The 12854-nt window shown below is 38.2% G+C and overlaps 1 protein-coding gene across 3 annotated transcripts in view; it reads right to left on the bottom strand.

Moving 5' to 3' along the window:
* LOC134348551 (endoplasmic reticulum junction formation protein lunapark-A-like) overlaps positions 1 to 12854 on the bottom strand; it is an 89297-nt gene that overhangs the window by 4879 nt on the left and 71564 nt on the right. For all 3 annotated transcript variants that reach the window (XM_063052106.1, XM_063052108.1, XM_063052107.1), the window contains exons 10-13: positions 10768 to 10974; positions 9592 to 9697; positions 9335 to 9405; positions 808 to 966 (exon numbers count right to left, since the gene is read on the bottom strand). In XM_063052106.1, coding sequence (XP_062908176.1) covers positions 808 to 966; positions 9335 to 9405; positions 9592 to 9697; positions 10768 to 10974 — 543 coding nt within the window. The remainder of the gene's footprint in view (positions 1 to 807; positions 967 to 9334; positions 9406 to 9591; positions 9698 to 10767; positions 10975 to 12854) is intronic.

The raw sequence follows: 12854 nt of genomic DNA, 5'->3' as shown, positions 1-12854 counted from the left end.
GTGGGAGCTTACTGCAGACAAAATTAAGTGATCCTTTAAACATTACAATTGCGTTGATATTTCAGTAGTATTTCATGGTGCAACAAACCACCTTTCTAATTTGGCTCTCCCATTTTCTTCTCAGTTTGAAATTTCTCATGCAAGAGATACCATTCTTATAAAACCCCAGGTATCACACTACTTTTGTTTACTAAGCTTGCAAAACTATACCAAGTCACATACCAAAAATAATTTGAAATGAAGGATGCAGCGACTTCACACCCCCACAATGGCATAGAAGATGCTCATTTGGTCTTTTGTCTTTGTCATTGAAAATCCACCCCCCCCCAAACAAAAACTACAAAAGTTGGAAACCTAAAATAAACATAGTAAATGCTGGAAACACTCTGCAGGTTAGGCAACTCCTGTGGAAGGAGGAACAATCACCATTGAGTCATGTACCTTTAATCAGAACTGGGAAAGAGAACTAACTGTTGTCTTACTTTTCCAATTCTGACAGAGGGTCACTGAATCAAAATATTAAGTTTCTCTTTCCAACAAAGCAGTCTAACAGAGCGTTCTTAACCTTTACAGATTTAATATCAGAGTCTTTGCCTGTCATTGACTTAAAATTATAAGCATTACATATAAGTTAATAAAAACATACATTTATAGCAGTCTCAGTGCTGTTTTAGAAAAGCTAAATACTTGCAAAGTATAGCACAAAGAGGAATATTGCAATTTTACATAGCCTTGAATATTGAGTAACATGCACTTCATTCATTGATAACCTTTGAAATATGCTTTCAACTGCTTTTAAGTGCTTACCATTTTCAGTCTTATCATCATGTACCGCAGTTGGAGAGCTAACGGAGGCTGGTAAATTAGATGATGCTCTTTTCTCAAAGTTGAATTCTGGAAGTCTTGGAGCCTGAGGTCTTGTTTTCCGTGCCGGATTAAGAAAGAAACAGTATGCACATCTAAACGCTAGTGAAGAAAACAAAAATAGTGCATTTTATGCATCCAAACACATTCATGGTATTTTTTTTAAAAAACACCTTACAGGGATATCTCAAATCAGTTAACGCCACAGAAGTGTACAAAATACATTAGGACCTTGAGTGTTCGGAATTACAGCATATAAACAAAGAATTTAATGGAAAGCTCCAAATGATGGAACTCCTGTTTTGCCAGAGCTTGATACAAAGATTACGGCTATTATGACGCAAGGAGGACTCAGTGTTTGCTGCTTGTTCACAACCACTAACATACAACCATGAATTAGCCTTTTCGAAAGGACTGCAGGAACAGTGTGTGGTGATGGCAGCTAAACAGCAGGGAACATGAATCTATGTTGGTGAATGGATGTTAGAAATAAGGATCTGCGAAGTAAAATTTGGTACAAATTCTATTGTCTGTAAACCAGCCCCTCCTCAAAATCTCAAAAATACAAACATTGCATCTAGCAAGGCATTCTCAAAGTCCTTACCCTTCTCAAGAGCTTCAAAAATTTTCTCGTCCTTACAATAGTTGAACTTATAAATTACAATCCCAGCATCACTACCAGTGAGAGTATCCTTACTCTAAGCATGTTTCTATAAACTGTGGAATCAAATAACATTGTCAATATTGTAAACCTGATATGATGCTATTATAATAGGCTAGTTTTAGCACCAGAAAGCCAAAAGGGGGAAGCACAGTAATTAGCACAATGTTATTACGGTGCCAGTAACCCAGGTTCAATTCCACCACTCTGAGGAGCTTGTACGTCTCCCCATGATCACGTGGGCTTACCCCTGGGTCCTGTTACTGTGCTATATGTCTGAATAAAAATAAAATATTAAAAAAGGCACATTTTGCAAAAACACGTTTATCAGAGCAATTCATCACTGTTGCTATGTGCTTGTGATGCCGCTGCTACAAGTTTTCTATGGCACTTGTGCATATGCCAATACACTCCACCCTGACTGTTTCACAGGATCAGTAACAAATACTGACTATATTAGAGCAGAAACGCTTGGTTTAGGAAGAAAGAATAATGAAGAGGTAGAGGGGAAATTTCAGCATTGGCAGTTGAAGATGGTCATCAATGCCCATGGGAAATTTGAAGAGGAGGAGACTTTCAAATATCAAGGTGCTGTTTAACCAGTAGGCAATATAGGTCAGAGGGAGACAGGTGAGTAAGGCAATAGAAATAAACATTTCAGATTATCCAAATACCTGTCAGTTTACGAAACACTAGGAACAAGGAGTTATGTATAGAAGTTGAAGCATGAATAAGGATTTCACTATATTGCATGTTCCAGATTGAGAATCTAAAGTAAATGTGGATTAATAGTCACTGGCCAAATTTTAGAAAGAAACTATGAACTGAGAATAGTCAGACCAAAAAAAGGAAAGCTCAGGGGATACATTTTAACACAGATATTTTTACTTCATTGTCAGTAGGCTGAAATAGTGCATACAGCATCATTGTTCCAAGTGCCTTCACTTAGGATAGACTTCCGTCTGATGGATATAAAAGATTCAATAAAACTGACTGACAGTATAGGTGCTTTTCAAAAACATCCTAGCCAAAACGCATTCTTCAAATAATATCAAAACTGATAATTTGGTTATTATTCCTAGAAATGTGACTATAATGAAAGAAATTTGTATCATCTTTGTCATTAGTAAACGGTGTTGGTTGGTCAAAGGGTCGAATGGCCTACTCCTGCACCTATTTTCTATGTTTTCTATGTTACTGTGTCAAAGCTAGTACACTTAAGCAATTTCCTCATAATCTGAGTCATTCATGGAAAGATACTGATAAATCATGGAACTGATTAATAAGCTCCATAGAATGTAGGCGATTCTTTTTCCAACCCATATCTAGAAACCTATCAATTGCCTAAATATGCAGCAGTAGAAGTTCAAACAGCTGGGAGAGGCAGAAGTTGTCATCCCTTCCAAAACAATTTAATGAAATGGCGAAATTAATACTGATTCTTAAAAATTACATATTCCTGTTGAAAAAGGAACAGATTTTTTGCTGCTGTTTCTTGCGAAAAATAATTTAGTAACTCCATTAAATTAGTTATGGAAACAAAGAAATGGACTCTCAATAACGGACAGTTATAGACCTTAGATTTCCTTTGCAATTTTCCTCTTTCCACTGACCTCATTTAAAACTACTTGTCATAGTGTATTAACTTTAAAGATGCGCAAAAGAATGTGTAATTGGACCTGTGATGTTTTCTCCACAGAGGAGATCCCACATGAAGAGGAAAAAAAAATTTGCTGCATTAAGAGGTAATGCTCAAAAGAACCTCCATATCAAGAGCAAGTAGAAGAAATCCTGCATTAACTGTGACAGAGAATTTTACCCAGTTATCCAAGGTTCCACTCGAGAAATGTCTTCACACATGCCACCCTAGAAAACTGACATCTCAAGAGTAGGCCTAATATGAGTCCACAAGTTATCAAAATGTGGTAATGGTCTTCAACATTGTTTCATTGATGACAACAGAACTGTGTACTTTCATCCAAATAACTGTGTACTCAGGTCGCTCACCTTTGTAAAATGACAGAATTACAGACAAACAATATAACCATGTAAAAGTCAGAACATAGAATAATAACCAGGTGAGGGGTGGGGAGAGTGACTGCACTGACATACAGTTTAACATTACTGTGAATAACGTGACAAATTTACAGAAAACACATTAGCATTGTGTTAACTGTCTATATTGCAAAGTCTATTGTGTACAAAATATTGGGGACAACATCACATCAAAAAGCTACTTAATATCAGACAGGTTTGACCCATGCTTAAGTTAAGGAACTACTTTATTATTTTGTCAGAAGTTCAAGTTCAATGCCATTCAACCGTACACGTGTACACGGCCAAATGAAACAACATTCATCCAGACCAAGCTGCACAACACAGTACATATAACTAACACACATCACACAAAGTAATATTACCACCAGTACATTAATAATAAGGTGCATTTGTGACATAAATATTAAAAGTAAACAGTACAATGCTACTGATGCTTCATACCTGATGAGACCTTTACTTTATTGTCGCCAAACAATTGATACTAGAGCGTACAATTTCCCTCAGGATCAATAAAGTATAGCTATCTATCTATAATCATCACAGCGATATTTGATTCTGCGCTTCGCGCTCCCTGAAGTACAAATCGATAGTAAATAGTAAAAATTTAAATTATAAATCATAAACAGAAAATAGAAAAGGGAAAGTAAGGTAGTGCAAAAAAACTGAGAGGCAGGTCTGGATATTTGGAGGGTACGGCCCAGATCTGGGTCAGGATCCGCTCAGCAGTCTTATCACAGTTGGAAAGCAGCTGTTCCCAAATCTGGCCGTATGAGTCTTCAAGCTCTTGAGCCTTCTCCCGGAGGGAAGAGGGACGAAAAGTGTGTTGGCTGGGTGGGTCGTGTCCTTGATTATCCTGGTAGCACTGCTCCAACAGCGTGCGGTGTAAAGTGAGTCCAAGGACGGAAGATTGGTTTGTGTGATGTGCTGGGCTGTGTTCACGATCTTCTGCAGCTTCATCCGATCTTGGCCAGGACAATTTCCATACCAGGTTGTGATGCACCCTAGAAGAATGTTTTCTACAGTGCACCTATAAAAATTAGTGAGTGTTTTAGGGGACAGGCCAAATTTCTTTAGCTTTCTCAGGAAGTAAAGGTGCTGGTGGACCTTCTTGGCAGTGGACTCTGCTTGGTTGGACCAAGTCAGGTCATTTGTGATATTGACCCAGAGGAACTTAAGGCTTTTGACCTGTTCCACTTGCGCACCACCGATGTAAATGGGGTCGTGTGGTCCGCTACTCCTTACTTTATACTTCATTGTCGCCAAACAATTGATACCAGAACGTAGAATCATCACAGCGATATTTGATTCTGCACTTCCGGCTCCCTGGATTACAAATCGATAGCAAACAGTAAAAATTTAAATTATAAATCATAAATAGAAAATAGAAAAATGGAAAGAAGGTAGTGCAAACAAAACCGAGGCAGGTCCGGATATTTGGAGGATGCGGCCTAGGTCCGGGTTAGGATCCGTTGAGCAGTCTTAGCACAGTTGGAAAGAAGTCAACAACCAATTCCTTCGACTTGCTGATGTTGAGGGATAGGATACTGTTTTCGCACCATATCACCAGGTTCTTAATTTCCTCTCTGTACTCAGACTCATCATTACCCAAGATACGGCCTACAATTGTGGTGTCATCAGCAATTGTTTTCGCACCATATCACCAGGTTCTTAATTTCCTCTCTGTACTCAGACTCATCATTACCCAAGATACGGCCTACAATTGTGGTGTCATCAGCAAACTTATATATTGAGTTCGATGGAAACTTGGCTACACAATCATGGGTGTACAGTGAGTACAGCAGGGGGCCGAGTACACAGCCTTGTGGGCACTGGTGCTCAGAGTGATTGTAGAGGAGAGTTTGTCCCCTATTTTTACAGCCTGGGTCCTGTCTATGAGGAAGTTGAAGATCCAGCTGCAGATCTGAGTGCTAAGGCCCAGGTTCCGGAGCTTAGGAATCAGTTTATTTGGAACGATGGTATTAAAGGCAGAGCTGTAGTCAATGAAAAGGAGACTTACATATGCATCTTTATTCTCCAGGTGTTCTCAGGAGGAATGTAGGAACAGAGAGATGGCATCTGCCGTTGACCTTTTGCTCCAGTAGGCGAATTGCAAAGCGTCAAGGTTGACTGGTAGGCTGGGTTGAGACAGGGAGCTCAGTAGTCTCACACCCTAACAGTTCTTGTCCTCATGCTACAATAACTCCTGCCTGATGTGGTGGTAGTGGGGGGTTAAAGAGATTGTTGAATGGATGGGAGGGATCATTGACAATGCTAAGGGCCATGCATACTCAGTGATCCTGATAAATATCTCTGCTGGATGGAAGACAGACCCCAATGATCCTCTCAGCAGTCCTCACAGTCCTTTGTAGGAAACTACAAAATAGTTTCACAAAACTATTGAAAGTAAAAATAGGTCTTTCATATTTGCATGATGGTATCTAAAAATACTGCACACTGGAGCTTACGTGAAAGTGGTAATGTATAAAGAAATAGAATTATTTAGAACAGATTAATATTTTTGTCTTAATTATCCATACATTCCTCAACAATATTTGATTAGGATAATAGTAGAATATCAAGCAAATGGGCTGTGATTTAAAGGGACACAGCGTATTGGCTGAGATCTTTCATCTGCATACTCATCCGTATAAACAGAGCTCCTTACATTTTTCAAAAAATGTGGTGCATGTAAAATAAAGTTACAATGGTGTAGTTTAGAATCAAATTTGCTCATGTTACCCATTTGTAAAATCTTATTTAGAGAAGAGTTCAAGTTCAGGCGATATAACTAGCACCCCTGAAGACTAGCAGATGGTAGAGTCTCAAAGCAAATAAAATTCCACATTTAATACTCAATCTGCTGAACTGCTTTGCGTGACAGAGCCCTGGGTCTCAAAACCCTGGGTTAGGCAGAGGAAAAACTTGCATTCTTGCAATTCTATTAGACTGTTTGCTTGTATGTACTGGATAAAGCTGTAAACAGGCTCAGATATAATGGTTCCATATTTCAATTTCCAGCAATAGTTAGCACAATTTCAAACATGAACAAAGGATAAGCAAAGTTTTTTCAGCCAGAGTTCCAAATCAGTGATCCAGAGGCAGCAGTTCCAATCCAACAGCTTTAATCTAAATTTTGAAATAAATTGAAAGAAATGTGGATTTTTTTTTTAAAGTGGCAGTTGTAATTGGTGTAAAAACTCACTTGATTTCTCCTAGAACTCTTAAATGCCACCTCAGCTCAGGGGCACTTAGAAATAGACAATGAATACCAGCATTGTTAGTAATGTACACATCCAATAAAAAAATGAAGTAAAATTGGCTGGGAATAATTGGCAGTTATTTGATTATGATTAAGGCAAGGTTGCTAAAGATAATTGGCCAATAGCCATTTCATAGTCCTTAAAAATAGTAAATCATGTTCTTGTAATACAACAAGGTAAACCTCAGGGAAACAGATGTTCTGAGGAAACACTGACTCACACACAGCCATTTATTTACTTTACATTTCCAGTGTTTACACAAAATCAGTTTTGAGGACTTGTTGAGTATTAAGGCCAAATGTCCTTTTCTCACAATCTGCATTGAATCTTTTACAGTGAAGATAGGCAATTCAGCCTAGAGACTTCACTCCCACTTCATCCAAATGTTTGATTTAAATGCATCCAAGTTCTTCAGGTCATTTTGTACGTGGTACACAATCCAGCTATGGTTAGTCAGTTGTGGAACAGGTAGATGTTTAGGATGGTAGATGGTTGGAGTGAAGCTTTTTGCAAACTATTGAAAATGCATTCATCAAGGCAACTTAAAGATATTTACACACAAAACGCTGGAGGAACTCAGCAAGTCAGGCAGCATCTACAGAAATGAATACACAGTTGCTGTTTCAGGCCAAGTGCTGCTTTGGATTTCCAGCATCTGCAGACTTGTGTTTATCACCTAAGAATATTCTTGTGTGAGGGGATCCTGAAGTACCCCTATTAACTGTGCTTGTGAAGAGAGAGAGAGAGAGTGTTATTTACCATTATAGCTTGTTTGTAAAAGAGAGAGACAAAGACTAACTGTTGGACTGTCACTTTAAGAACTGGTTAACTTTTAGATGTCTGCTGAATTGGAGAGAGACAGCACCGAGCAGCTCGAAAGTTGCTATGGTGACCGAAGGCAGGTTGTTGACACTTTTTTCGAGGAATTTTGCCTGCTTGCATTTCTTTAGAAACAAAGGAAGGAGGGATTATTTGAATGACAGCTGATGCTCAGTACGGGAAGATAAAATAGGAGGTCAGATGATACAGACCTCAGACACATGTTCTGGACACTGAATGAGCATTGTTGTGCCTGCAGAAAAAGTGGGTTTTGGAGGATAGATCAGGTGTATCGATCCATCGCTCTTGCAGTGGAAAGAGGAAAAGGGTTGACTGGTGGGGAATTGTCCATGTGTCCACCCTTGCCTGGGGGATACCTCCACCACAGAAAACCAGCCCCCTTTGTTAAAGTCATATTCAGTGACTTTTAAAGGATTTCGGAGGACAAGGAGAAGATCGACGGCGTCAGCTCACCTGAAAACTCAAATCTCTCCCTCTCTCTCCATCACTACTCAACTCAATACCATGAACTGAACTGAGAACTGAACTGAACTTTACTCATCATCGTAAGACTATTTTTTTACCCCTAGACTTAAAGCAGCTTGGTTTTTCATACATATATTTCCACACTTACTGATATACATACACACATACATATATACACATACATATATATACAGACATATACACACATATACATACAGACACATACACACAGACATATACATACAGACACATACACACAGACATATACATACAGACACACACACACAGACATATACATACAGACACACACACACAGACATATACATACAGACACACACACACAGACATATACACATAGACACACACACACACACAGACATATACACATAGACACACACACACAGACATATACATACAGACACACACACACACAGACATATACACAGACACACACACACACAGACATATACACAGACACACACACACACAGACATATACACAGACACACACACACACATACACAGACACACACACACACATATATACAGACACACACACACATATATACAGACACACACACACATATACAGACACACACACACACACATATACAGACACACACACACACACATATACAGACACACACACACATACATACAGACACACACACACATACATATATATATATATATATATATATAAAAATCATTTCTAACCTGTTTATTTACATTTATATTATTGTATTGCGTAGCTACTAATAAATATTATTAGTTTATAGCAATACGGGACTCCAAAGTGTTTTCCATCTCTGCTAGTTCTTTATTCCCGTTACGGGGTTCATGACACTTGTCACATTTCCGACTCAAGTCCTTTCACTATTTACAAAAGGTAAATGAGCCTGGAGGCAAGTCACATGCCATAGAATAGTCTATTTTTGACCTAACTTTTTAGCCACGTATTTCAGCAGTTATGTAAATTAGGTTTCTGGCCAGTGTGTCTCCAAAATGTTGAGGGTAGAGGACACATAATCACAAAAAGACAAATTACCTATAGAATGTTCTTCAGAAAAAAATTATTTTGTTAAATGATTTCTTCAACCTGTCTTAACTATCAACAGTAGTAAAAGAATATTTATAACAAACCCACACGATTTTGAAAATTTGCAGTTCATTGCATTATTTCTTACCAACATATTCGAATTCTTCTCTTAAAGCCATGCCATTATGAGAAAAACACTGCTGACAAATAAGTGCATATCTGTAAAGATTAAAAGTAAATATAAGCCACAAAAAGTTATTAATAATTATTTCAGATGTGCAATTGCCCTTAAAAGATGAGCAAGGCTGAATTGAAACCTGTTTGATGAAAACTGTGTTCCTACTTTATGTACTGTAACATAATGCTACCAATACCCCATGTATTCAAATAATTCTTCACATTCACCTGTTCTGTGGGCCATCACCAACCAAATATTCAATAACTCTATCAATTGCTCCTCGATCGCGAGGGAGGATCGGTCTTGCTAGGGGTGGACCTGGAGGGTGAAGCCCTACAATTAAGAAGAAATAAGATTAATGCAGGGCTGGAGAACAGTAATCTTAATCTAAAAATCTTGTTTGATCCACATTGATGAAAATATCCATTTAACTAAACCAAAAAAAAACTTTGTTCAAGATTTTTTTAAGTTTTATCTGTGTATCTAGTTTTAGCTTTTCATTCTCATAACTCCCTGCTTTAGGAATGGGGTAAATTAATAATAATTCAGCAAGTTATTTTATAGTTAAATAAGCCTTAACATTTATATAGAGTTTAATAAATTTGATATCTTGCAATTTAGGAAGTTTACACAGCAATAGGATACAGTATCGCCAATTATCTTCCCAAAATCCCATACATTAGGAATACTCATAAGGAAATGCAATGTTCTGCAGTGCATAAACACAAACATTTATCATTGTTTTAAGTTTTTGCCAGATGCGAAACAGTTTCACAAGGAAGTACAATTTAGCAACTTAAGCATTTGAATTCCTCCTGAAACTGGCCTAACAATTTTCCTGTAACTCAGGCCAAGAGTAATTAATGTAATTAAACATCAAGAGTAATTATTGCAAGATGACTGGTCAATTTTGCAAATCTTGGCAAGCCCTCAGATACCTGCTGGTTATTAATTTACAACCATATGGAAGCCCAGTGGTTCAACATTTTTGTTTTTAATTGATTTAAGGTCTGTTGAATGATGTGGAAAACATAAAGGAAAAGTACAAGAACAGTTCATGAATTCAGTGAGCAAAAATAACTACCTACAACATGTTCATACAAAACTGTTCATTTTTGTAAAAAAGCACAGGAAGCTAAAGCAGCTTACCAATTTGCCGATGAACTTTTACTGCCATTTAAACAGTAGCTATGTAACATTTTAATAAGCTTAGTCTGGGTCTATAAAGATATGAGACGCCAGCTGTGAATGACTAATGACTAATTAAATATGGAAGTTTCATTTATCAGATAACTATCACTGAAAGCATTGAAAATAAAATGTCCTTCATTTATATATAAACGATTTTATTGGTAACCCACAATGACATTAAAACCATAATTGAAGCCAAGTGTTTTGTTTACCCATTACTGGAACTGGGGTAGTTGGAGGCATTGCTCGCTTCGATAGTACAGGTGTATGTGAAGCTGAATGAGCAGTCTTTTCTGGCGGGCCACCAGGAGCTGATGTACTTTGTATGCCAGGTGTGGCAATCGGCATGGTTTGCGGATTTCCCTGACTGAGGTTTGGTGGAGTAGATGGTACTTGAGCTGACTTCCTTTGACGAAGTTCTGAAAGAAGAAAGTTTAGAATCACTTTTAACTGCACTGGATTTATTTTTATGAAATCATTTAAGATGCATGCTTTGCAGCTGAATAATTGCTTAAGTTATACAAATCATTCATAAACAAATTTTGAAAGAATTTAACTTTGGGAAAAAAAAATGAGTACTAGTTTTTCTGCTAAACAGTCCTTTCCAGTAAACTCACCCCTTCTTCCAACTGCAGTGTCTGCTCAACGCATCAAGGAATTTTAAAAACAAACCCAGTATTCCTATTCATGAATTAATAGCAAGCTAATAGAATAGCTAATTAAGTTGAATATCCATAAAAAGCAGGACAAACCAGTCAATTACTAGGCTAAAATTAACTCAACCAGAACTATGGGAAAAGAAAGTCAATGGTACCAAACTTCACTTAATCAGCATTAAGTTCCTAAACAACATTCAATCATTTTGCAGCCTTGGCATAAAAAAGGACAAAAGAACCAAATTCAAAATGAAAAGTAGTTGGCCTAGCAAAAAAAAACACAACAGGCGCTATTCACAAAGAAGCCCAAATTAAAGTTAAGGAGAATACGCTTCTATGAATCATACCTAATGAAAAGAAAGTCTGCAGTGATTGCTAAGAGGCCAATCACTTCAAACCCAGGACAGGATGTCCAAACATCTTTAGCTACAACTTCAGGATGGAGGAAGATTGTTAAAGTCCAAGAATGTGTTCAGTTTTATGTACACATTTCAGGTATTTAAAGCAGTCCAAAGCCACATCCAATAAGACCCAGATAACATTCAGGCATGGGATGATGTGGCAATAAACAGTTCTGACGCAGAAGTTCTAAGTAACGACCTACTTTCACAAGATTATCAAATCACCTTCCCAGGATGTTCAAAAATCTAGCTACTTCTACATATCCCCTATCAGCCATATTTTAGGGACATGCTTATCCTTGAAAGTCAATAGAACCAACCACTGCTACTGTCAGCAAGTATCTGCCCATGACATTTCTAGCATCTCACAATTGGCTTCATAGCAAGAAGCAAAGGGTGATGGCGACGACTTGCTTCTCAGACTGGAGGCATGCAATGTTCCCCACAGTTAACAACTAGAGGCATAGGTTTAAGGTTAGAGGGAAGAGACTTAACATGAACCTTGAGAGGCAACTTTTGCGCCAAGGGTGGTCAGTAAATGAAATGAGATGCTAGTGGAAATAATTAATAGAATCAATGAAAGACTGCACCAACTGGGCGTTCAACCATGTGTAAAGAACAACAAACAGCAACGACAAATAAATAAGCAATAAATATTGAGAACATGAGATGAAGTGTCCTTGAAAGTGAATCCATAGGTTGTGGAAATATTTCAGTGATGGAGCAAGTGAACTTGAGTGAAGTTATTCCCTTTGGTTCAAGAGCCTGTTCCTGAACCTGGTAGTGGTGAGTCCTGAGGCTCCTGTACCTTCTTCCTGATGGCAGCAACGAGAAGAGAGCATGTCCTGAGTGGTGGGGGTCCCTGATTAAGGATGCTGCTTCCCTGCGACAACACTCCATGCTGATGTGTTCAATGGTGAGGGAAGGGCTTTACCTGTAATAGACTGGGCCCTATCCACTACTTTTTGTAGGATTTTCCATTCAAGATCATTGGTGCTTCCATACCAGGCAGTGCTGCAGTCAGTCTATATATACTCTCCACCACACATCAATAGAAGTTTACATGAGATGAAGAACCTTCACAAACTCCTAAGTAGAGGTGCTGCCGTCTTTCATTGTAATTGCACTTACGTGCTGTGCTGGGCCTGGGAGAGGTCCTCCAAAATAATAACACCAAGGAATTTGAAGTTGCTGAACCCTCTGATGAGGACTGACTCATGGATATCTGCTCTTCTCCTCCTG

Source organism: Mobula hypostoma, chromosome 6 (genome assembly GCF_963921235.1).
Source record: "Mobula hypostoma chromosome 6, sMobHyp1.1, whole genome shotgun sequence".
Lineage (NCBI taxonomy): Eukaryota > Metazoa > Chordata > Chondrichthyes > Myliobatiformes > Myliobatidae > Mobula > Mobula hypostoma.
The sequence above is the reverse complement of the archived record's forward strand: the minus strand, read 5'-3'. Positions and strand labels throughout refer to the sequence as shown.